Genomic DNA, 26,002 nt, shown 5'->3' on the forward strand with positions numbered 1-26,002 from the left:
CCAGCTGCTGCATGGTCAACACCACCTGAATAATCAAATCAAATGAGCTGAATATTTAAGCCTCTTAAAAACACGTTGTTCAAGTTGAACTTTTGAGGGAATTCCAGTCAGAAAATGAAAATCCCCAACCAGCTGATAATGGGAAGGCATGGTGGCACACAATGTTACCCACACCTTGGCAAGCCTGGGTATCCCCAGCTTTCTGCAGGCAGGCAATTTGATAGCAGAGAGCTCCTGCTGCCAAAGCAAATGCAGAGCCCTGGGCCCCTGCTGGAGCAGGATGTCAGCCCATCACTAAGCTTGGGGGCTGCTCCCATTGAGCTGTGCTCAGTAGAGGTGCTGGGCACAGAAAGCCAAGTGCTCAAGCATACTCACCCTGACAAACCCCAAGCAGGAAGAAAAGACACACCGATAGCTTGGAGCACGTGCTACAGAACATTTTTATTTTGGACCCACAGAAAATTAAACCATTTAAATTATGGAGAATTCCATTAAAGTGCTGTAACAACCACCTCTCCCAGCTACAGCTGAAGTGCCCTGGGTTAGAAGAAGTCTTTGTCTAAGGTAAACAAAACCTTTCCAATAAACGCTGCCTTCCAGAGCTGGACAAGGTCTTGCTCCACACAAAGCTCTCTCCAGCTATACAAAGGCCATTTCAAGGTTTCAGCAAATCCCCAAGGCTGGGCAGGCCTCACCCAGACCCGGGCTGATGCCACCTTCCCACGTGGGGCTCAGCCCCAAGGTCCAAGCAGCCCTCCCAGCAGCACAGCAAGCCCTGCAACCATGCCGAGGGCAGCAGGCACTCTCTGCAATGAAACACCTCTGCAGCAGATCTGAAACTGAGCAGCAACGACGCTCATACCTACATGCCCATATTTCCCCAATAAAAGCGTGCTTCAAAACGGCCGAGCCAAGGGATTCATCGGTTTCTGATTTTTGTAGCAACAGGGGGCCCCTTTCATTAGACAACATTGTTCCAGCTACACCAAGCAGCTCCAGACGCCGAGTATAAAGCATGCAGAGTGCTCCTATGATGTGTCTGATCATGCAGGAGGACACTCTAAGCGCTACATCCTGTGTCACATACCAGATACTCCTTGGAGAGAAGAACAAAACTAAAACCCTGCTCCTAAACTACACCCTCTTCACAAACAACAAAAGCAGAAAACATACAGCTTATTAAAGATCACCATAAAGATTACTTGGGAGGAAAAAAGAAAAAAAAAAGACATTCATTCTGTTTGCAGATGGTTTATATCTAAAGGGAAGTGAGGGTTACCAATAAAACTTTACCCTTTGCTCATTCCCGTGGGATGCTGCTCACCCTGCATCCCTGCAGTGCGGGGAGTCATTCCCACAGCAACCTGCCTCCAAACCCCACACACCAGGAAAGGGAGCGCAGCAGGGGAATGGGAGCTACAACTTTCAGCGACCCAACCGAACGCTGCTGTACTTCGCAGAATTCCCACCTGGAGATCGGGGAAGAGGACTTCAACTTTTGAAACGAAAAGGAAACCACCATCCCGCGGGGCGCCGGGGGAGCCTCACCTCGTATCCCAGGCGCGCCGCCCGCTGCAGCAGCGTCTCCCCCGCGTTCTTGTTGACGATCAGGCGCCGCGCCTCGGGCGGCATGGGCCGGCCGGGGGTGCTGTCGGGCGGGGGGCTGGCCAGGGCCAGCGGCGGCGGCGCGGGCGGCAGCGGCAGGCGCTCGTACGGCTTCTGCTCCAGCGCCTTGGCCGGCGAGGAGTCGCAGTCTGAAGCCGGCTCCGGTCGCTTCCTGACTTTCCTCGTTACCTGTCAAAACCGTGACGGTGGGGGGGTTTTTATCTTTGCACAGTGAAGTGACGGGACTGTATTTTGTCAGCAAGGAATTACACTTTTCCTCTCATATTTAATTTTTAAAGGAAGTCCCGCTACAGCTTGTAAACACAAGATGCTTCACCCCGAAACAGTGCCTTCAACTAAGGTTAAGAAAAGCAAACACAAAATGTGCAAAGCACCCACAGACAAATCTGAACGCAATCCCCGCTACCCTGCATGCACGACAGTGCGTTAGTTTTAAGCAAGCCGGCTCTGCCTTCTCAGAGGCTGGTGGACAATTAAGTCTAAATAAAGATACCTTATCTTCAGCATTTTCGATATCTGTGGTGTCATCCCCTGTCAGAGATGACCTCCTTCTCCTCTCCTGCAGTGCCAAGTGTTTTGTTTTACACTGACGTTTCCCTGATGGCTTCTCACACTCGCTGTATTTCGGCATCAGAGATGCATGTTGGAAATCCTCCTCTTCGTCTGCGTACAGCCCATCTGTCTTCCGGCTTTCTTTAATTTTCTGCTGTTTGGCAGCCAACCTCGAGGCTGGAGTACAGCTTGGCTGAGCCTGCCTTTTGCTGTTTGCATTGGTGGATGAAAGGCTCTTCATGTGCGGAGACACCGGGAATACGGGCAAGCCTAAATGGGAAGGAAAGGCATTACACATCGCACGGTGCACTAAAAGGAAAATGCATTGCTAGCACTTAACACAAGCTCCTCACTGCTTAAGAGATCTACAATTACATTTTCAAATGGTTAATATTTTAAGCGTTCCACATCCAAACTGTAAATAGCATCTCGCCCGTTGACGCCACGCTAGCGGTTATCGGGCTCTAATAAAAATCCCTGAATGAAAAGCCCCACGCAGGTGCCGGGCAGTGCCAGGGCCGTGGGGATGCGTGCCAGGCCAGCTTGGCAGTGCCACAGCCCAGGAACCACGGGCAGAGTGGAACAGCTGCAGGGAAAAACTCGCCTCCTTACCTAGGACTGCCTGATCTGAAGGGGAACCAACTCCTCCAGCAGCCTGGGCCCAGCCCAGCTTGTCTCAGTGGGGTGTAAGTGCAGACACAGGGATGGAGAGGGAAGATGGGACAGGAACAAAGGTGGGAGCATGGATCAGATTTTAATGGGATGGTTTTGCGTCATGGAAGTGATGTTTTGGGAGAGGTGGGAATGTTGAGCTTAGTCCCAAGATGGCCCTAAGACAAGGAACACCTCCTTGGCAGCATTTTAACTTCCAAAACAAGCCAAGAGAAGAAAGACTACTCAAGGAGCCATCCCTACAGAAGCTCTGTGCAAGCTCTCCATCAGAAAGCATAGGGATTTTGCAGGAAAAGAAATCAGATGTTTTTTTCCCCCAAGAACAGCATTCAGAAGTGAGTCTTTCTGGGACACTGGGACAGTAAGGCCAGTACTCTGCTCCCTGTGGCAGGATACTGGCAGGGCTGGGTTTTCTCTGGGGGTTAGCTCCAACAAGCTGGATCCCACAATCTGGGCCACATGCAAAAAGCATGGTTAGTTTTGGGTTTCTTTTTTTTTTTTTTTGAGTGCAAGCAAGCTTACAACAAAACAAGGACAGGAAAGTTGACTTTTTATAGTCTGAATTTCCCTTGGGAAAAGAATTGTGGTGACCTCAGAACCAACTTCTTTGCAGAAAAATTAAAGGTTGCTAGAAAGGAAGGGACACTTCAGCCAAACAATACCACACTGCCAAGGGAAGGTGTGGAAAAAACTTTGAGAACTTGAAAGAAGCTCCCTTGCTCTGAGAAGTCTCTGAAGTGATGCTACTTTCAGAATAGAAGAGATGGCAGGAGCAAATAAGCAGATGCTCAGAGGAGAGACACTCTTATTTTAAAGAGATTCGGTCTGGAAGCAGTTGGTAAAAAAGAAAATAAAATCCAGAATCCTCTTGGTGGGCAGTTTCACACTTTAGTCTTCCTTTAAATAGATCTGTGAAAGCAACTCACAGAAGGCTTTCTAGATTAAGGATGAAAACAGAAATCCCTCAGTTCTTTTGAGCCACTTTCTAGAAAAAGGCACATACCACGGTTTGCCAAGCAGATGTCAGGGAATTTATGGGACACATGATGTGCAGATTATTCAGCAAAAATCATGCAAGTTTTTCAGGCTTTGCAATACTGAAAGATGGCACCTAGTCATAGGCTGAGCCTATGGATGGCAAGGCTGTCTTTCCAACCCTGTAGATAGCACAAAGTAAGGAAAATGTTTAATTCTCATGTTCCCAACTAACTTAATTGAGTAGCGTGTGAAAAGCCCAATTCCAATACAGAAGTACCATCATTACCTACTTAATCACTTCTAAAGAAAAAAAAAAGATGGAAAAGATGGAAAGCAACAGCAAGGAGCTCTGGTGAGTGCAAATGGAACAAACAGCTGCATGCAGAAAAACTGCAATAGAATTAAAAACTCACAGGTCTGGAGAAGGACAGAAATACTGAAAGGATGAAGGAAAAAAAAAAAACACAGGAAGCTTATCTCAAAGAACTGCAGGCTTTCCCATGCAGAGATGCCAAGGCATTGAAAGCAGAAGTTTAATCACCACAGAAAATGCATACTCCTGTGTGCAAACTCCACATCAAATCTGTGTTTCCCTTTGACCCTCCACAGTGGTGACAGCAGGCACCAGGCTAAATGTGCACCGGAGCTGAGAGATGGAGAGCAGCTATGCTGTGAGCCCAGGAGCTTCAGGATCAATAACATTGCAATATGCCAGCACTACACAGAAAAAGCCAAGCATCAGCCTGGGAAATGCAAGACAAGGGGCCAGAAAAGCAGCAAGCGATTGATTCTGGAATCCCACCCCATCTTCCTGACCACGTGAAGAGAGAAATATAACAAGAGTGAGCAGGAATATACCTAAATATTCACGGTGGGGGGAAAAAAAGAAAACCCAAACCAAAAACCCCAAAAAGCTCAGGCCTCTGACTGATGTGGGTTGTGGCAAGTCTGACTCAGAGCAGGACCTGTCTCCTTTCCCGCAGGAGCGGCTGCTGCGAGGTCCGTGCGGAAAAGCAGCTGCTGCCGCGGCACCTGAATGCTCGCTTGTTCAGCTCCCCGCCGGCAGCTGCCTCCTCCTGCCTGCCAAGCCCATGGCTGCCACGCTGCCTGCAGCCCCAGGCAGCTCCCAGGGGCTGGCACATGCTTCCCGGTGGGTGAAATCCTCCAGCTCCCCTCCTCAGGGCTTTTGTTTCCGCGCTGCTCCAGCTTTCTCCTGGCAGCGGGTGAGCGGCTGCGGCTCCCCGGGGCAGCAGCAGAGAGCTGGCGCTGCACGGCCAGCAGTACAGCAGCATTGCTCAGCTGGGACTCCAGCACAGCCCGTGGCTTCTGCCTTGTCATGGGCTGGGCAAGCAGTGGGATGCCCTAAAGCAGCAGTATCCCCACGCTCATGGACCTGCTGCACCCCAGAGACCCAGCACGGACACGTCGCTTTGCAACAGCATCACAGAGTGGTTTGGGGTTGGAAGGGAGATCATCCCTTAAAGATCATCCAGCTCCAGCCCCATGCCATTGGCAGGGACACATTCCACTAGACCAGGCTGCTAAGAGCCCCATCCAGCCTGGCCCTGAACACGTCCATAGATGTGGCAGCCACAATTTCTCTGTGAAGCCTATTTCAGTGCCTCACCACTCTCACAGTCAAGAATTCCTTCCAAATAACCTTATCTAAGCCTACACCCTCTTAAATCTGTTACCACTTGTCCTATCTCTTTATGTCCTTGTCAAAAGTCCCTCGCCACCTCTCTTAGAGCCCTCTTTTAGGTATTGAAGGTGCTATAATGCCTCTCCAGAGCCTTCTCTTCTCTGGGCTGAACAACCCCAACCTCCTCAGCCTGTCTTCACAGCAGAGCTGATCCAACCCACTGATTATCTTTGCAGCCTCCTCCGGACTTGCTCCAGCAGGCCCATGTTTCCCATGCTGGGGGCCCAACAACTGGACACAGCACTGCAGGCAAGGTCTCACAGGAGCAGAGCAGAGACAAAATCACCTCCCCCAACCTGCTGCCCACACTGCTCTGCATAAATCACAGCTGGAGTAACAAGCCCAGAAGTCAGAAACCTCCACATTGCCAGAGAGTTGAAGGCAGGAGTGGCAAATCATCCTGCTAATGTTAGACTGAGGCTTCAGAAGCACAGAGGCAATGCTCCTGTCCTGTTACAGCCTGCTCCTTGGGATACAAGCAGCTGCCCAGCAGCAGAGACTGCCACAACTGCAGGCAGTGCTTGAGCACAGAGAACAGCTGCTCCCAGCCCCAAACTAAAAAAAATGCTGCAAGTGACAGTGTATATTCTCATATGGACAGTCTTTGCCTGTTTAAGAAAACTTTGAGGACCGGTCCTGAGCAAGACAGACAAGCTGCAAGTCTCTGTCTCCATGAGACTGTCATGCAGAGGATGCTCTGTCACACAATGGGGGAAAATGTCCTCATCCCAGTCAACTAAGAATGAGGAGATTCATAAGTTTACACTTCAACAGGGCTGGAGAAGCACCAGCAAAATTATCTGAATGATATCCACTGTCTTTGTACAATGAACAGCAAGGCACAATTTAGTCAAGTTAATGGTTTTACAGCAGCTTCCAAACCCAAGAGGTTTTTCATAGTCATAGGGCAACTGAATCTGAATGCCTTTGGGAATGGTGCATAAACTGGGACACTCCTCTTTTTCTTTCCCAAGGCCATAAGTTCGTCACTGCCACAGGAGGCATTCCAGGGGAAAGTGAGAGCATCCTTACACAATACAGCTTCTTGTTAGTGACCCTCGTTTGATCTCTACAAGGTATCTCTCTCTGAAAGGACTAAGGTGAGGGGCAGAGGTGTTTGAGCTGACACCATCCTCACCAAGGCAGCACATAAAGCAAGGAAGTAAGAGTAAAAGCTCCTTTTTGTCCTTGGTTTGTTAAGTCAAGTTTTGCTCTCCTACTGCACAAATCCTTTTGGATAGATCCTTCCCCATCAGTAAGCATCAAAGTTTGAGGTTTTCTGCCCTCAGACAATCCTACCAAGGAGAAGGACAGATGAGAAGCTTTAGGACCGAAGGGAAGCTGATACTTTTGCCTGTGACTGTTTCAGAGACACTACCAAGGAAAATCTTCACTGGCACAGGATGATCTGGACACAGTCCTTTCCATGGCATGACACAAGAGGATCCATTCTCCTCATGCTTCTCTCTTTCAAGGGGATCTCAGCTAACCTATAAGTTAGGCCAGCTGGAATGTGAACGTCTTCCAGTCAATGAAGATCCCAGGTTTGTGAAGGAGGAAGGAGCCCAAATGCCATTTCAGGCAAGTCCCGCTCCCAGAAACAGTCTTTCCTCAAAAACAAGCAGAGGACTTGAAGAGGTAAGAGCAGGAAAAGAGAAAGAAGAGAAAAGGGGATTTGCCCTGTGCACTGTGTGATTCCATTCCCCATCAGCTCTTCAGCCAAGCTACAGCAGCACAGTGCTGCAGTGAAGGAGAAAAACATCAGAGCAGAAAATGTGCCCAGGGGCTGAGGACAGTGAGGACAGGAGAGTGACCTGCCCATCCCAATGAAAATTTGGCATATTGTATCCACAGGCTTTCCCCCAGGATAGGGTATGGACAGAAATGGGAGGGAGGATAGGGAAAGGAGGAAGTTGAGTGAGAGGTAAAGAAAAAGCCAAAAACAAGTCAAGGAAAGCTGATATGCTTTTAGGAAGCAACCCCTTAGCAGAGACATGCTGGAAGACCTCTTCCAAGGGGCTGGGAAGTGGGGTGCAAGGGGTTTACAGGACATGCACAGGATGAACCAGCAAAGCATCTTTGTCAGGAGGAGGATGAGCTTTGCTCTGGAGCACATGGCCTGGGAAAGGCAGGGGAAACCAGCAGTGCTGAGGGTGCTGGAGGTGTTGGGTTCCCGAGATCCAGAGCTGCTATAGCGGTGCTGATGCTGTTTTAGAAGCTCACCACCCCTCAAACCCTACGTGTGGTTAAACACCCTTACGCAAACTAGCAGTCCATTTGCTCCCCCTCTCACCCAAAAAGCATGCCCGCATTTTATGCCCTCCCCATCTCTCCTCTAGAGATAAACTTCATCTTCGCATCATCTACGAAAATATTTAGAGCCAAAACACACACGCGCACGCACACACACACACAAACACATAGTTACACACACATACACAAACACGTTTTCTTGTCTGACAGTGCAATTCTTAAAGAGGAGGTGTCAGTCCTTATAAAAATGGACATCTACAGAAATAGATATAGTTAAAAAAAAAAAACAAAGAAGAAAAAAAACTCTCGACAATTCCTTAACATCGGTGGCAGCATGCGTCACTGTACATGCTAAAGCCAGCTGGTTTCCCTAGTAGTCTCTGCATACCTTGTTCATTGTCACTTGTTTTGAGGGACTCTTCAGACCAACTTCTATTGCTTTTGGCCTCTGACCTTTTCTTGGTGTGCCTTTCTTCTGTGAAGTCTTTGACCTTTGCAGTGGCCTCTGGCTGAACAGCCTCAGCTAAATCTTTCCTGCTTTGCCGGCCCAACTTGCCGGACGGGGATCTCTCTGGTGACACCTGCTGCTCCCATAGTTCCCTAAGATGCTGCAGGTGACGCTGCTTTTTGGGATGGAGCCCTGTTAATTCAATGCACACCTTCAGGTTGGTCACCTCATTACAATTGGGCTCTTCTAAGTGGTTAGAGGAATTGTTTGTCATTTCCCTCTCAGGCCAGTCATCTAATGGAAAAATAACTAAAAATTAATCAAAAAGCCCCCTCAACTTAAAACAAAAGCTACATTTTCACTTTCGGGGCATATAGTCTCAGCTTTACCACCACACTATGCATTTTATAGCTTCGCTCATTACGGGTTACATGCACTACAGTAACTTGCACTGCTGTGGCTACAGTGGCCAATGACTAGTGCTTTATCCTTACATACCAAGTTTTTTTTATATATACATATATATATACACATATATATACATACATATATATACATATATATAATTTAAAGTGAAATGACAGTGCTCACATTAGTAACTAGCAAGTTCAAAAATGGAAACACATTAAGCCAAAGGGACGTTCCTTTCACAAGACATTCCTTAAGAGAGACCAAAGCAAAATGCTGTCTTACCTTTGGAGTTCTTCTTCTTTTTTGCTTTTGATATAACTTCGTCCTGCAGTTCATCCACAAAGCTTTCATTTTGGCTGCCATCATTTTGCACTCTCTCACCAGAGTGTTTACGTTTCCTGTCCAGACGTGGACATGAATGTTGGCCAAAATCTTCTGTTGGCTGGTCTTCTGCCTTTTCATATACCGAATGTCTCTCTAAATAACATTTCTCATTTGAGAGATCTTTTTCCTCTGGAGTTTCAAGAAAGTGACCTCGGTTGTTTTCTGTACTAGCAAAGTTACCTAAAAATAAAAAACAAACAAACACCACAAGACCTAATAAATACGACACAATTCATTGTGAGAAGGCTTTGCTCTCTGATCTCTTCAATGTCATCTCCATCATGAATTTTGGCTCATGAGGCATGCAAATAAACACAAAATTGTACTTGGGAACAAGTCTCCTCTGCCCAGCCTAAGGCAGCAGTTTTCTCAACAGTTATGCACAAAACTCCCAAATGTACACTACTTTGTGTTGTTTTTACATTAATTTAAGAAGCACAATATTCACTATACTTGTATCCATAGAAACATCACAATATGCTTTTTTGAATAAAGAAACATCTTTAGGTACTGAAAGCACAAACCCTTTTCAGAAAGCAACCTCACCCCCCTAAACTGTGGCAAGTCACAATCCAGTTCAAAAACACCCTCTGATGAAAACCAAGTATTAGTCCTCCCTTAATTCCTAATCTTTCACTAACTTCTCCCATCAAATTGCAGGAGTCTGACTTAAGAGCATTCATCCCTTCTTCTGGAGATATAAATGGGATACAGAACACGCACACACGGACACAGAAATACCGCTAAGAATAGCTGTGATATTTTGCAAAAAAGCACTACTTGAATCCAAGGTTATAAAAAGGCTTTCTCACTTCAAGCAACCAACCAGTCACTGTACCTCACATGATCTCTGTCACCTCCTTTTAAAACAGACCTCACTTTTTTCAAGGAGTATTTCCAGCAACAGCAAGAGGGTGAGCCCTGAAAAGCTTACTAGAAACTAGTCTGACAAATTAGCCACAAAAACACCCATGCTGCCTCGCCCGCACTAACTTCAGCTTCCCTCCAATACTGTTTGCCCAAATTCAGACACAGCCTATGCAATTTTAAATGGATGCTTGATTTAAAATTACACTTAATCACCATTTTGCATAACGTTATTTTCTTGGGTTTAACCAAACTAGCAAAGGCAAGGTTAGGCAGAGATGCAATACAGACTTCAACACAGATAATCAGCTCCTATTTACAATTCCCACAAACAAGTTGCAGTTCCCATGTGTTTTAGCCCTCCTGGCCAACTAATACTCCACACCTCTACCACTGTTTGGCAAACTGTAAGTTCTATCCCACTTCCCCATGGCTCACCATCCCTTTTCGTCTTCCTCCTTCTCACCCTTCCTCCTTCTCCCACTTCCCTTCCTGTAAACACATTTGCTAGTTTCATACCTGGACTCCTGACACTCTGTTGTCCTTCCCTCCCGTGGATCCTCTCTCCCTTTTACTCAGTTTTTTACAGGTTGCCCTGTCCAGCCTGGCTTTCAACTTCTCTCTCTTCTCCCTTATCAGGGCTGACACTGCTCCCCTGCAACCCCTTCTCCCCTCCTGTACCCTCCAGGACCCACCACTGGCAGCATCTGGATGCAGCCCAACTCCATCCCATCTGATCTCCACAACACCTTCCTACAGCTCTGCCAACCCCTCCTGGTTTCACAACCATCCTCGAAATACCTGTTATAAGTAATGGAAGGCTGGGGGATGGCAAGGGGAAACTTCCCTAATGAGTTTTCTCTTCACCCTAATCTGGAAATGGCTCCAAGTAGCACCAAAGGCTCTGGAAATGTTTGTCGGCACCAGAAGACACCCTAGCATAATTTTTACACTGCTTGGGAAGCTGCCTGCAGGGCTGCTTGTAAAACAGCACAAGATATCGGCCAAGAAAAATCAAAACAAAAGCTGATTTTCTGCAGGCGAGCGGGAGGCTCGGGCTGTTCCGCTGTTCAGCGATGCTCCTCTCCACAAGGCCGTCTGGCCAACACATGCTCCTTCCAAGACTTTAAAATGCACTTTGTCATACTTCTTCCAGCCAACAGCGCTGAGATGTTCCAGAGAACAGGTATCTCAGCTCACTGTGACCGTGCCCCTGAATTGCAGGGCCCCCCCAGATCAGAATGAGTCTGGCAGCACTCTGTGCTCACACATGTGGCATGGGGACGCCGCCCCACAGCTGTACCCTATAACCACACCAAAAGCCCCAGCAGCCCTGTTTCGCACAGCACAAAAGCAGCTGGCCCAGCCACGTTTTAAGTATCACAATAGAAATAAATGCGTCTATCAGATTTCATTTTACATTTTTAATGCAATCTGCTATTTTCTTCCTTTCATAAGGAAACATTATCCTTTTGTGGTCAGTTTCCCTGAAGAGATCAGGTAAGGGCACTCTCAGCCACACCCCTGCTGTCTTAGAGCCTTCTCATCTCCAGCAGCACCAACAGCTACACACCATGGTTCATGCTGTGCGTCGCTGCACTGGGATAGCTTTCCTGCTCCTAACACTGTCTGGCCTGAGAAAAGGCAGGCACATCCTGACCAATTCCCAGAGAAGCTCTCACAGGGTCAAAGGAAGTAGCAGGCTGTAGGAGGGAGATGGGGGTGGGGGGTGATGGTCTTAATCTTTACGGCTTGCAGGAAACAGCAAGCTAATTCCAGCCTGCCACCACCGAAAGCAACCTGCTGCAGATTAATTCCTTCTCTATCTGCAAGAGGACTTGGCACGGGGATGTCGAGCGCTCATTCAGACTGTGCTGGAAAATAAAGAGGGGAGAGACCTCGCTAACAGCTTGTCACTGCCAGCCTTCCTCCGGGGCTCCGCATGCTGGGAGGAACAGCACACACCTATTGCGGTTCACCCAGAAAGCCCTCACTGCCAGCAGCTCCGTGACACCTTGGCCTCTGCTGCCCGGTGACATCCCAGAGGGACCCTCGGGGCACCGGAGCTACATCTCCGCAGCTGCCGAGGCAGAAATCCAGAAATCCCTCTCAAGGACCGCCCGCCGCACACGCGGCTGTGAAATCCGTCCCGCTCGCTGCAGCTAAGACCATTAGGGAAGCGTTAGGGCATCTCCGCAAACTAATCCCGGTTGTGTAATCACCCTGCACCGAGGCGGGAGCCAGCCAGGGATCCGCGGGACGTGCCCTTGCCCTGTGCTGTGGGACGAGATGTGCCCTTGCCCTATGCTGCGGGACGTGTCCTTGCCCTGTGCCACAGGACGTGTCCTTGCCCTGTGCTGGGGGACATTCCCTTGCCCTGTGCTGCGGGATGTGCCCTGTGCTGCGGGATGTGTCCTTGCCCTGTGCTGCAGGACATTCCCTTGCCCTGTGCTGTGGGATGTGCCCTGTGCTGCGGGACAGGACATGTCCTTGCCCTGTGCTGCGGGATGTGCCCTGTGCTGCGGGATGTGTCCTTGCCCTGTGCTGGGGGACAGGACATTCCCTTGCCCTGTGCTGTGGGATGTGCCCTGTGCTGCGGGATGTGTCCTTGCCCTGTGCTGCGGGACATTCCCTTGCCCTGTGCTGCGGGATGTGCCCTGTGCTGTGGGATGTGCCCTGTGCTGCGGGACAGGACATGTCCTTGCCCTGTGCTGTGGGATGTGCCCTGTGCTGCGGGATGTGTCCTTGCCCTGTGCTGCAGGACATTCCCTTGCCCTGTGCTGCGGGATGTGCCCTGTGCTGTGGGATGTGCCCTGTGCTGCGGGATGTGTCCTTGCCCTGTGCTGCGGGATGTGCCCTGTGCTGTGGGATGTGCCCTGTGCTGCAGGATGTGCCCTTGCCCTGTGCTGTGGGATGTGCCCTGTGCTGCGGGATGTGTCCTTGCCCTGTGCTGCAGGACATTCCCTTGCCCTGTGCTGTGGGATGTGCCCTGTGCTGCGGGATGTGTCCTTGCCCTGTGCTGCAGGACAGGACATTCCCTTGCCCTGTGCTGTGGGATGTGCCCTGTGCTGCGGGATGTGTCCTTGCCCTGTGCTGCGGGACATTCCCTTGCCCTGTGCTGCGGGATGTGCCCTGTGCTGTGGGATGTGCCCTGTGCTGCGGGACAGGACATGTCCTTGCCCTGTGCTGTGGGATGTGCCCTGTGCTGCGGGATGTGTCCTTGCCCTGTGCTGCAGGACATTCCCTTGCCCTGTGCTGCGGGATGTGCCCTGTGCTGTGGGATGTGCCCTGTGCTGCGGGATGTGTCCTTGCCCTGTGCTGCGGGATGTGCCCTGTGCTGTGGGATGTGCCCTGTGCTGCAGGATGTGCCCTTGCCCTGTGCTGTGGGATGTGCCCTGTGCTGCGGGATGTGTCCTTGCCCTGTGCTGCAGGACATTCCCTTGCCCTGTGCTGTGGGATGTGCCCTGTGCTGCGGGATGTGTCCTTGCCCTGTGCTGCAGGACAGGACATTCCCTTGCCCTGTGCTGTGGGATGTGCCCTGTGCTGCGGGATGTGTCCTTGCCCTGTGCTGCAGGACAGGACATTCCCTTGCCCTGTGCTGTGGGATGTGCCCTGTGCTGCGGGATGTGTCCTTGCCCTGTGCTGCAGGACAGGACATTCCCTTGCCCTGTGCTGTGGGATGTGCCCTGTGCTGCGGGATGTGTCCTTGCCCTGTGCTGTGGGATGTGCCCTGTGCTGCGGGATGTGTCCTTGCCCTGTGCTGCGGGATGTGCCCTGTGCTGCGGGATGTGTCCTTGCCCTGTGCTGCGGGATGTGTCCTTGCCCTGTGCTGCGGGATGTGTCCTTGCCCTGTGCTGCGGGATGTGCCCTGTGCTGCGGGATGTGTCCTTGCCCTGTGCTGCAGGACATTCCCTTGCCCTGTGCTGCGGGACAGGACGTGTCCCTGCCCTGTGCTGCGCGCTCCCGCAGCCGGATTTCAGTGCCAAGAACAAAGGTCACTGCCTGCTGGGGACACGGCGCAGCCCGTGGGCTGTCAGGCTCTCCTCGCATCCTGCACGGACACGTCACAAGCCCAGAGGCTTTTTCCCCTGGCACAGCGGTGGCTGCCTCATGGAGAGCAGGCTCTATTAATATTTTACCACCGGATTCCACTCTGTCCTCAAACTGTTTTGCAAGCAACCGGGATCAGACGCAATGTCTCCCCAAATTAAGATACAAATGTCAACAAGAAGTACAGCAACATAAGCATAATGTGCGTGCCCAACAAGGATGAGAATTTATCTGCTTTTGTTCCCACCACCCCCCTCCCATGCCATGTATCTACAACATCCTTTTCTCTGCCTGAGGAAGAAAACAACAAAATACTTGGGAGTTCTCATATCATCATTATTCTAACAGTGGTGAGGTAGCCAGAAACACAGGATAAATGCTGAGTTCTTATAGCAACACACCTCTATGAGTAAGGAGATTAAACTCTTAAATGTGCTCCTTCCTCAAGCCTTCAGTATTTGCTAGTCTCACACCAGCTGTGACAACCAGCACCAACAATTCAAACCACTTCTCACTGTCCTACCAATCTTGAAACAAGGAAGAATTAAGAAAATGCTTCTTCACAGCTGTTTCTGTCTGAAGCAGTATCTTCTTAGTGCACGGGTTACAGTCTCAAAAGCAGTTACAGACACGCACAAACACGCTACCCAAAAAACTTTCTTTCGTTCTTCCATCTTCCTGTTGCTGTCAACTGCTGTCAACAAGACCAGACGCTCCCATTCGATGCAAACAAGGAAATACATCTTAGTGTTTAAGCTGCAGATTCTTTTGTTCAAAAAACATGGCAGCTAAAAACAGCATTTCCTCTTCCCTGGAGCAACCTCTCATTGCACTCACTTACATGCAAGGCACCATTTATTCATTCAAGAACAGTAATGACTATCCAAATGCTAAAACCCAGTATTCAGCAGGGAGATCACAACAACAGTAAGAAATTCCCTAAGATATCCTCAGAATTCATCTCTGAGTATCCCATGGGGCTGAGGGAACCCAACTGATTTCACTTTTCCTTCCAAGAACCTCTGCTTGGGAGCTTTCCACGTTTGTTTCATTCTACCCAAGCCTACCACACTGCACAAACAAGCAACCACCACTCTCAGTGCACAGACTTTTTTTTTTTCCTTCCACTATGTCCTGTGGCAGGAAGGTAATAACTGACCAGGGCAAAGGACATGTTTGCTGCCTCCATCTTTCATTTGTTCCAGTGTACACACAGGCCAGCAAGAAAAAAGAATAGCAGGGCATCACCATGCAAAGGGACACTGGCACTTCACTACAATGCTAAGAACAATTGTGCAATGCGTTTTGGCACATTGCACCGTTTACCTTCACACATACCAACTGCTTTAACGTCTTCCTTATGACTTCACACGTTAAGATCAGGCTTCTAATATATTTGGGTAATTTTGCCCAGCTAAGGCTTAAATAGGCAGGGTCTCCCATGCTAAAAAATTAAATAAAGAGGTGAAGTTATGCTCCCTAGTCAAGAAATTCACAGTTTGGAGAATTCACTAAATCTTTCATACTCGGGTATGATTTTCAGAACCTCTGGAAGAGCTTTGTTATGAACCGACATGCGATCATCACATGCCAGTATTGATGTGTGTGTCCATGCCAATAGCTTAAATCACTTGATCTCTGAACAATCCTATGACTCATGACATATGCATCCCATAATTTATCATGTTTGTGCTACAAAAATGCACTGGAGCAGCATTGCCTCAGCAACATTTACAAGTCACCTTGGCAACAAAGCAGCTTTGCGGCTGCTCTCAGATGCCCGGTCTCAGATGCCCAGCAAAGCCTAGATGAGATGGGAGAGAACTGAAGCACTTCTAATTTAATTATTGGCTTTAATTGCTCATTAATTAGCTAATATGGCTACCTGCCTTAAATTGGACCTTAAAAAAAAAAAAAGGGGGGTGGGGGCAAAACAAAAAGCTAAGCAAAACAAAAGCCCATCTCTTTTACTCTTCTCCAGGAGGCTTGATGCTCAAACTTAAAGAGACTCCCAGTACAGAAAATCACTCACTGCCAAGTCAAAGTTTAAGGAACCGGATACTGTGCCTTCGTGTGCTTCCAAAAAAGTCTATACATGTGCAGTGCAGCTAGGAAAAACAGCAAGTCCTAGGACAAGCTAAAAAAAAAGCAGTTTCCATCCCATCAAATGCCTCTGTAAGCATCACCTGCCCGTGTTATTTAGCCCTTTGTTGCACCGGCAGGTTTAGAGGAGCCAAGGGGGCAGGCAGCTGCCAGGGCCCCGATTGCGCTGGCGCTCCGTGCCAAGCACGGCCGAGGCGGCGGCAGGGAGCCCTGGGAGCTGGCTCCATGCCACCACCACAGCTTCGGATGCTTTGGATGCAGTTCCCTTCTTCCCTGCCGACACCAGGCAGGTGAAGCGCTGGCAGCGCGGGCAGAACAGCCCGCTGGTTTCACTCCTGAATTCCCTCCTTTACACAGGTAAAGGCACGGCTGTTTCACTTTCAAGCTAGAGCCAGACAAACATGAAACACAGGGGAACAACTTTTCAAGCAGCAAGATCGCTCACAGGAGGCAGAAAGGAAACACAGGAGGCTGCAAACCATCAGCTCATTCTTGTTCAGGAGCTTTAAAGCCAAACAGAAGTTGAAGGTGGTCAGAAGCTGAAGGCAAAGGGAAGGCAAAAGATAAGCAGCCCTGGCTCTCAGCGAAGGGGAAGAGAAGGCAGAGCTCATCACCCCTATGCCAGTCGCTCAGTGAGAGATGCATTAAGGCTGCTGGTGGCTCAAGCCCCAACAGAGAGCCCAAGCCACCACAGTAGAGGCATTCAAGAGGTGTGAAGCTCGGCTTCCTGATTTATCAGCTGCTATCCCGAGGGGCAGGAGGTGAACCACCACGATAAAAAACTTTTACTGAGACCTGAATCTGTACTGGTAAGTATTTGCTGCTGCCCAGGCGGGTGTACAAAAAAAGGAGCTCCCTCAGCAGAACAGATCCGTGCTTTTAGGAGTTTAGACGTTTGGCCAAAGTCTGAAATAGCCTGTTAAGTCAGAGCTAATTAGCAGAGGAGAGGAATGAACTAACATAAGACTGAACATACTTTCCCTGCTTCCAACAGTTATTTAACAGTCTCAAACAAATTTTAGCCAGCAGATTTAAGTGCCAGAGATCTCACTAAATGGTGAATTTACAGACAAACCAGATCATCAGCCTTTTGCAAGGACGGGGGAGGGGTTTCAGCATACAATTATGCTCTAACAGTCATCCTCTCCACAGCCCTGCTGCCCCTCCACAGGCAGCCCCATGTCCCTGAGCAAGCCTGCCTTCCCTCCCTCTGTTAATCCCTCTGCCCCCCTCTCCACAGCCCATCATCCCCCCTCTGCTGAACCCTCTTTGCAGCCAGAACCAGCCAGCAGGACTGCTCTTCTAGCTCTCCTGCACACCCAGGGTAGAATTTAACAGAGAACACCACCAGGGCATCCCAAGCCCTCTGAGGAGCAAGGAAGGCTGCAAAGGGGACAGCCAGGGCAGCAGCCTGCCCAGCCCTCAGCTTTAGTACAGGGACTGCAAAGGCAGCTGTGCCTCCCTCCCAGCAGCTACCTCGATATAACTTGGAGAAGGAAAAGGCTGCCCAGCTTCCAGAGGCTCAGCCTGCCTCTCCCCACCCTGCTTCCCTCGCCACTTCCACAATTAAAACTTTCCCTTGCTATTCTGCCATGCCAATTTTTGTTGAGGCTGTCATTTCAGTGATAGCAATGCCACACTAACTTGAACTTAGGTGAGTAACTGAGCAAGCACAATTGACCAGCATGCTCTCTGGCAAAAGCATTAACCAAAGACCAGAACAATAATTCAACGTTATTAAATTGCCTGAATGAAATTTTCTACTAGCCCTAGCCACGACTCTCCACCTACCAAAGAGCACACTTAACCACCAAGTTACACAGAGGCACACACACACACACAGAGTGCAGTCATTGTTTCACAATGCTTTCAGCACAGATCTTTTTTTCTAAGTTTTTCAAAACAAAGTAGCAACAGAAGGAACTGATCCGTTCCTTAAATACCTAGGTAAAACAACAACAAAAAAACAAAAAGTGGAAACTGATAGAAGCCATATGCTTACCAAGAGTGCAAACAAAAAATAAGTGCATATAGTAAAAAATAATTCCATTTATTTATTTTCAAGTTTATCTTACTTTTAGGACATTCCATAGTCCTCTGACACCCTGTAACAGCCTAGAGGGAACATACAGACCTACACGGAATTTCACAGACTCTGCCTGCAAGAACGTGTGACACACAAACTTCCCAGCCACTGCAACAGAAGTCACCAGGAAAAGTAGGTTCTTATCATTTGCAGTTGTTACTGCCAGCTTTTATGGATAAGCCTGGCAGATCACATCCTTCCCCACTTCCCTTCACTCTTCTGTCCTCCATCCTTGCTTTGAAGACTGCAATATTGGCATATCTCAGTGCTACTGCAACTTCAGGAAGCTGAACTCCTTCTTGCTTTCCTGTCTTCCCCCATAACCTTTCTGTATTTAAAATATAACCTTGGACCTTTGCGTTCACTGACGTAGTACCCCATGAATTAAAAGGAGGACCTCTCTGAGGCAGTAACTCAGTGACAGGATGTTAACTATCTCCTGAAAAGCAGGTGCAATGGCAACCAGAAACTTGCAAGCCCCAAAACAAGCACAGAGGGTACCAGCCATGGCAACTCAGCACCTGCAGAGGATGAGGTCAGTGACTTTCACCAGCAACACAGCGAGAACACAAAGGTTTGCCTGCTTTGCTGCAAGCTGCAAGGGCAAAGAGACACATACACGCTTCAGAAAGCCATCTAAATTCGCTTACATCTGTCATTGTCATTTTGGTCAGCAATGGCATCTTCCAGAGCAACAGACTTTGGCTTCTTTTCACTGTTTCCTTTCAAGTTTTCCCAATCTGCCTGGCTGAATCTGCAGACCTCTGAGTCTTTGGTAGCTGTTTGGCCTTCTCTCTCTTTCATCTCCAACTCTGAGAAGCGCATCATTGCACGCTAGAAAGAGAATTGATATAAAAAAAAAAAGTCTTGCAATAAAAACTACTTCATTTACCTTACCTTATATGAAAACATTTCCAAAGAAACAATGACTCAAAACCAAGGTTTCAGATAAACAGCTATGGGTAGGATTTTAACACATCTGACTTGTAAAACAGTGTTCTAGCATCATATAAGCAAATAGCCACACAATTCTTTCATATATAAGTATATATATATATATAAAAGATTATATATAAATGTATATTATATATAGAACAAAAACATTCCATTTTGGAGGTAAAAAGAGACAAAAACAAAAAAAAAGAAATAAAATAAAATTAAAAAGAAAAGAAAAAAAACAACAACACAAAACCGTACAATGAATAAAAGACGACCATGGCCCACAAACTTCCCTTTGTGTATTTGGAAATGAAATTTAACTCAAAGGTTTATGTAAGAGTCTAGTAATAAAAATTTGAAGAACTGACCTCACAGTAAGCAGCAGGTAGACATAAAATACTGTCCTCTTGTAATCCTTCCATCTATGTAATTAAAATGGGCACTCAATGGATCATTTAGATAATTTCATCCATTTTTATAAGCACAAACCAATTCTTTTCTTAACAATGCAAAACAATTTGGCTTAACTCATCCCTTCATTAAAAGTAAAACACCCTAAGAATATTCCTACACAATATCTGTCTATCATCCCTTAGCATCAACCTCAATACCACTCCTACACTTCCCTAGGCGCTCACTTGGAACCAGCGTTGCCTGAGACCCACTAATGCATGACTGCAACTCCTCACCATCCAATGGCACGTTTAGCATACTAATCAAAACTTCTGGGTACGCTGTGCTAGCTGGCACTACAGGCCAGCTCAGAAATTACAGCCAGCGCCAAGGTAACATGCATGCCTGTCCAACTCCCCTCGAAACTGCACAAACATCGCATTAACGTGCATTAACATTTGTACCAGATCTTAGTAAAAGCCCTTTAAAGCTGGCTAGCCCATACATACCTATAAGCCACACATACTATTCTTTACATCGCCTCACTCTCCATTAATAAACTTACTTTGCTATTTAAAACCATTTATGGCGAGTACGCCCCAACAAAAAAATTTCCTGGTCTCCCCACCTGTGTTCGCTTCTCTCAACTTTAAAAACTCAACTGTGACTTGCAACAGAGAAATAACGACAAAAAGCGCGGCGGTTGTTGGACCGCGTGGACTCACCTGCAACGCCCGCTGCTCCCGGCTGAGCTGGCTGGAGTCGGCGTAGAGCTCAGTCGTCACACACTTGAATCGGTCACCTACATAACCGGCAGAGTTTGCGATCCTCTTGGCCAATTTAGACGGCTTGGGTTTCAGTATTTTGCCATCAGCAGACTCCGCGTCGTCGGCTCCGTCTTTGGTATAGGTCTGGCTGGCATCAATGCTTGGCGGCACGGTCCCCATGCAGAATGGCTTCGGGTCCTCCTGCACCTTGCCAAAAGCCAGAGCTGGAGCATCGCTCTCGTGCGCGCTTTCCAAGAAAACGGGAGAAGGCTGGACCGCCACTCTCTCCTTAGGCTGGCTCACAGCTAAATCTTCTTTCCTTAAGCCGAACACTGATGAACTCTGGGCTTGCTTGAAATTATAGGTTTCGTGAACATCATTATTTCTTCCAAACTCCTCTCTCATTACAATAAAATCTCTGTGCTGAGACGCCTGCTCTACCTTGTGCTTTGTAGGGTCATTAGTCTGATTACTGCTTTCTGTAGCAAAGCTGGCTTTCGTTACATTTGCTTCACTCTTAGCTTCTTGCTCGTCTCGCAGAAGATCGGGGAAGAGGTGTTTGTCGCTTTTTGCAGAGTTTTTACTATGGCCAGAGTTCTGGTGCAATTTCACGCTCTTGTCACTGGGCATTTCGAAATGCATCTTCCCACCACTCTCCAGGAGCTCTGGCAACCGGCCCCGCAGAGCCGGGTCCTCATAGCGGACCCTCTCGTGAGACCGTGACCTCCGTTCCGTCTTCTCCTCCTTATTCATCTCCATAGCTGAATGCTGCAACAGCATGGGGTGCACCATCCCCACTCCCAGCGCATCCTGGTAGGTCATGAACTCCCCCCTCCCGGCTGGCAGGCTGTAAGGGAGGCCGGGTTTGGGAGCCAGGTGGGTGGGGTAGAGGCTGCCGTTGGGCAGCAAGACAGGGTGAGGGTAGACATGTCCTTTCCCATGGAGGGTGAGAGGGCTGATGGCGATCCCCTCCGGCACTGGATATGGGAGGTAGCTCCTCGGGTAGGGCAGATGTGGGGAGCGAAACGCCTCGTTGGGCGGCAGGAAGATGGGGCTGGAGGCCAGGGCAGTCTCGGTCGCCTTGAAGTTGGCTTCCTGACCACAGGACTTGGCCACCTTACTGCTGTGTTTCGCAGGGGCGGCGACGGGCTGCCCGACGTGCTGTATAACTGAGGGGGTGCTCTCTGCAGAGCTCCGGGCCGTCTTGGCGCAATCCACGTTGGCATTGGGAGCTGGTGACGCCGACGCTGGCCGCCCTCCCGCCGACACCGTCCCCGAAACGCTGCCAACCACTGCTTCCGTGCCACCCATCCTGGGGCAGGAGGAACTCCGCGGCTGTGGCATAACCCAGTCCAGTGCCTTGTTTTTTAGCTGGACATTCTTCCCAGCCTCCTCACTGGGGCTAGGACCCGGAACGATCCAGGAGGATGGCGCCGTGCTGATAATTTCAGGCCTGTAGATGGGGCAGCTGTTCCCGGGAGAAATGGTTTCTTTCTGAACCATGTCACTGCCTGGCAAGTGTGTCCCCCCTCCTGCCCTCCCATGCACCAGCACCGTTGGCATAATTTTCTTACTGTGGTCTGACTTGCCAGCGGTTTCCGCATCAACCACTTTCGCCGACAAGTCCAGCGGTTTGTCAGTCACGTCTTTGGTCGGGGCTTGCTTTTCCAGGAGTGGGGGAGACCTGCTGTCCTTCCGGTCAGGGCCAGCTTTCCGTGCATGGGGGGCAGATGGCAGGGGTGCCTCCCCAGCATCACTGCCTTTGGGAAGCTTCCCATTGGAGAGGCGAGCAGGTGGAAATTCACTGCCGATGTTCACATAGGGCTTTGGGAGCGTAACAGCAGAGGAGGGAGAGGTGGTGATCCTGGGGAAATGCTTGTGGAAATCAGCATAGGCATCCCCGACCTGGGGAGGCAGGGGGAGGCGGGGAGATGGCCGAGGCGAGTGCGGCAGCAGCAGCGCGGGATCTGCTGGCAAGTTGGCAGGGGCTGGCTTGGCGGTGGGGACCCGGGGCTGCTTGCTGCTCTGGATGTGGGGGTAGGCGTGCGTGTCGACAGGGGTGCCTGGGCTCACACCCATCTTCCATGACAAGCTCTTATCTGGACAGTGCACCAAAGGCGGGATTGCTGGTGAAGCTGAAGCGGTCGAGAGCCTCATGGGCGACGCCAGCGACGAAGGGATGTGAGGGGCAACGTAGTGGGAGGGAGGCAGGTATAAAAAACGTTCACCGTTCGTACACACGGGCGAGTAAGCCAGGTGCTGTGGTAAGCTGTAGGTGGACTGGTGAGGTAGCAATGCCTTGTACATGTTCAATGAATACTTATTTGGTGAGTCAAGGAAAGGGTATATGGTGGGCGTTGCACCCTCCATGTATGGGTGTACCCAGGGGAGCCTTAGGTAATTAGCACCATTGACACCGAGGGGACTCTGCCTGTCACCCGCAGCTCGGTCCAAACCCAGTGTCTCCCCTGTTGGGACAGAGTTTTTTTGTATTCCAGGTGGTGTTTTGTATATGGCGCTGAAGCCGTTCGGGGCTTTTCCAGAGACAGCTGCGCTTTCCACCGCTTCGGGGGGATTAGACTTAAACTGTATCTCTGGATTTCTTTCAGGAGTAAATCCCAGGCTGGCTATCGAACCCGCAGCATCCCGCGATTTTTCCGAGCCAAGTCCACACAAGCTGGAATAAACAATGCTACTGGGGACTCTGAGTCCTTCTCGCATGAGCCCAGACCTGTCCATACTCAGAGCTGCAAGACTGTCGATGCGATGTGCTGTAGTTGCATCCACCTTTACAGAACAAGAAGCATGTTACTTTCACATCTCACTAACACAACTACCATTCAAGCTAAAGACAGATCAGCATTTTGGACAAGAAACAGTAACAATGCAAACATGCTGTTTGTTGTGAAAACATACAGAGGCTGATTACACTGGAAAATGGGAGAAACCTACAGAGCAATATGTCTAACACCACAAACACCAACACCAATCTCTCCAAATCCAAAATTCAAACAGCCAGGAGCAAAGGTGTGAGGACTCAAGCAGCCAAGAGTGGCCCAGAGACAATGCTCAGAGGTACTGGTCCTGTCCAACCGCTGGCTCTTCAGTCCCAGCCCTCCCAGAGCAAGAGGATGTGGGCTGTGGCATGGAGACTAGAAAGAGAAGGATGGAGTGCCTCTCCTCCTCATCCTCCAGGACCTCTCCCTCCACTGCAGCTCTGCTCTGGGGCTCACACTGCCACATGATTCACGGGGCAAGGCATCTGAGGATGCAGCATGAACAAGGTCTGCTGTCAAATTTCTTTCCCACCTGGCTGCTCCCCATGTAGACTCAAAGAAAGGAAAACCTCATCAACTTTGCTGGAACATTGATGTTCTTAATGTCTACATGAACTATTTTTGTCACACATGCTGGTATTCCACATGGCATTATTCAGAACAGCAAAATAAGAGTGTGAAGCCATACAACAACACATATCACAAAGCATCAAGAGACTAACAAGATAAATAAACAAAACCCCAACTTCACTGTTTCACAGAAACAACCTGAATGTGCCCAAGCCCACTAGGGCTGCTACAGGAAAGTGTTTTAATCATTTCTCCAAATGGACCGCGTAATAACAGCCAGGGGTAGGAGTCGTGGTGGGGAGGACAGGCACAGATTCATCTGCAGCACGAAGCTTGTAACTTCTTACCACACTGTGATTCAGGTGATTTTCCTCCCTCAACTCCAGTCTGCTTTTCGGTGCATCACCATCATTAACGGGGATTTTCCTATTGAAAAACAGAAGCTTACTATCTGAAAGCATCCTGTGCATCTCTGATCAGTGCAATATCATATCACCTCCATATTTTGAATCCCCTAGAGAAGTCCCATGAGATAACATATTTATCCTCTGTACCCATACATGCTGACTACTTTGAAAAGCAAGGACCATTTGAAAATAAGCATAAAGGGTTTTGACAACAAGAACACACCAAGTACATCTCAGAGCAGCCTCTTCCAAAGCAAGCAGTTTTTGTCAAGGTCTTCTCTTTTGCTCCTTGCCCTTTCCTTTTTCCAGGGGGAGAATATCCCATTTTAAGCATACTCTGCTCATATACCATCCATAAACACTGCTGAGGATAAAATTAAAACACACACGCTAATATCATATGAACATCAGCTCTTCCATGCTTAAGAGGGAGCTGCACATCTGTGCCATTCCAGTGTTGCAGCTCTGGGACTTGTTATCACAGATATCACCAATAAAGAATATACCTTAGTGCCAAATTTCAAATCCCAAGGATAAAAATCACTGACATGCAGCAGAAGGAAAGTTTCAGTATTACCCAAAAGAACTCCTTTCAATCGAAGTGCTTAAAGGCACATCATCACCATAAAGCAGAAATGTGATTTTAATCCATTTGTTTTTAAAAGATTCACCTTCCCTGCAAGTAGCACATACAGTTATTATCCCTGAACAACTGGGAGGAAAGTGGGAATGGAGGGTGAGAAAGCAAAGTGAGATGCTTGGCTGTTTTCCTTCAGCTTATGTTTGCAAATAGTATTCCCTGCAAAGACCAAAAACTTCCACCAGCTTTTTGGAGGCTTTTCACACAACAGTGAGAACAGAGAACGAGAAGAGAGAAAAGCACTAAAACCACACAAAACTGGCACAGAGAACTGGAGGCGCATCTGCAGCTTCTGTCCAGTATAATTTTGTTTTTTAAAAAGCTGGGATTTAAGGGAAGGGGACACCTGCTAGTGCCTGTGTCATCCCATCAAACACTGTAATTTTGATCATCAATTGAATTATATTCAGCAGGAAAAAAGATGGGGAGGAAGAGAAATTCACTTGTGGGAGACAGACACTACTGATCCTATTTCACATGACAAGCTGTTGGTCCAAAGACAAGGAACACCAAATTGCAGGCACAAGCCCCCCCTCTGCCACAGAGAATAACCACAAGAAAACATGCACTATTTGGTTTAATTCCCCTTTACAAATGCAAAGTAATAAATTAATTGTTAAAGCACATTCAAAGGCTGCTTTGGGTGCGTCCCCACTTCACTGACCCACGTTGCCTGTTACGTAGTAAATCAGCATCTGCTCTGCTGCTCTCAGGCACGTCTTGACTCTCTCCCTTTGCCCTCCCTCCAAGCTGGGCTGATCTCGATTCAGGGTGGCAGCTTTCTGCTCCAGTATTAGGGAAGCGAGCAAACTCCGAGACCTCGCTCTGCAGAATTACAGTGTGCTTTAACTTGCCAGAAGCTTAAATATTTACCTGTCTTCATTAATTCCACACATGCGGACCCTTTCATTGCTCATCCAGCTATGAACGTTGCCATACAGGGGAGTTGCAGAAAGCATGACGTCTTCTTAAAAATCAACGCTTTTCTTCACGGTTTTATATTCTATTAAAAAAAAAGAAAAGAAGAAGAAAAAAGAAAAAAAAAAAGTTGAGCAGATTTGTCTAGGAGGAAGTGCAAACATCACAGCGGAGCAGCCAGCCTCCCTCCGGGTAATTAATAATGAATGCAGGATTGGTGTGGGGAGTGAGCTGCCTACGTTAACCGCTCAGGGAGATACCCAGCAATAAAGGAGCAAATTGAGGGCATTTATAGGTCAGAGGAGATGGATCTTTTCCCCAGTGCACATCTAGAAAATTAAGAATCATTCCAGACTATCGACAAATAAAAGTTTCTCCACAGCATTTCATTTCCACAAGAAATGACTCAGCCGGCCAAGTACACACCAGTCCCCAAATCTTCACCTCACATAGACTGAA

General features: G+C 48.7%; 1 protein-coding gene across 16 annotated transcripts in view; it reads right to left on the bottom strand.

Moving 5' to 3' along the window:
- Window positions 1–26,002, bottom strand: part of BCOR (BCL6 corepressor) — an 83,518-nt gene that overhangs the window by 15,170 nt on the left and 42,346 nt on the right. For 7 of the 16 annotated variants that reach the window (XM_085585957.1, XM_085585971.1, XM_085585960.1 and 4 more), the window contains exons 2-10: window positions 25,499–25,628; window positions 23,926–24,004; window positions 20,190–23,018; window positions 19,440–19,493; window positions 18,783–18,966; window positions 8,925–9,206; window positions 8,172–8,525; window positions 2,120–2,448; window positions 1,549–1,794 (exon numbers count right to left, since the gene is read on the bottom strand). In XM_085585957.1, coding sequence (XP_085442083.1) covers window positions 1,549–1,794; window positions 2,120–2,448; window positions 8,172–8,525; window positions 8,925–9,206; window positions 18,783–18,966; window positions 19,440–19,493; window positions 20,190–23,018; window positions 23,926–24,004; window positions 25,499–25,584 — 4,443 coding nt within the window. In that variant the 5' untranslated portion in view covers window positions 25,585–25,628. The remainder of the gene's footprint in view (window positions 1–1,548; window positions 1,795–2,119; window positions 2,449–8,171; window positions 8,526–8,924; window positions 9,207–18,782; window positions 18,967–19,439; window positions 19,494–20,189; window positions 23,019–23,925; window positions 24,005–25,498; window positions 25,629–26,002) is intronic. The other 9 variants (XM_085586002.1, XM_077781668.2, XM_085585989.1 and 6 more) reach the window with 5 other exon arrangements.

This window comes from Lonchura striata, chromosome 1 (genome assembly GCF_050655825.1).
Source record: "Lonchura striata isolate lonStrDom1 chromosome 1, ASM5065582v1, whole genome shotgun sequence".
In the NCBI taxonomy this organism is placed as follows: Eukaryota; Metazoa; Chordata; class Aves; order Passeriformes; family Estrildidae; genus Lonchura; species Lonchura striata.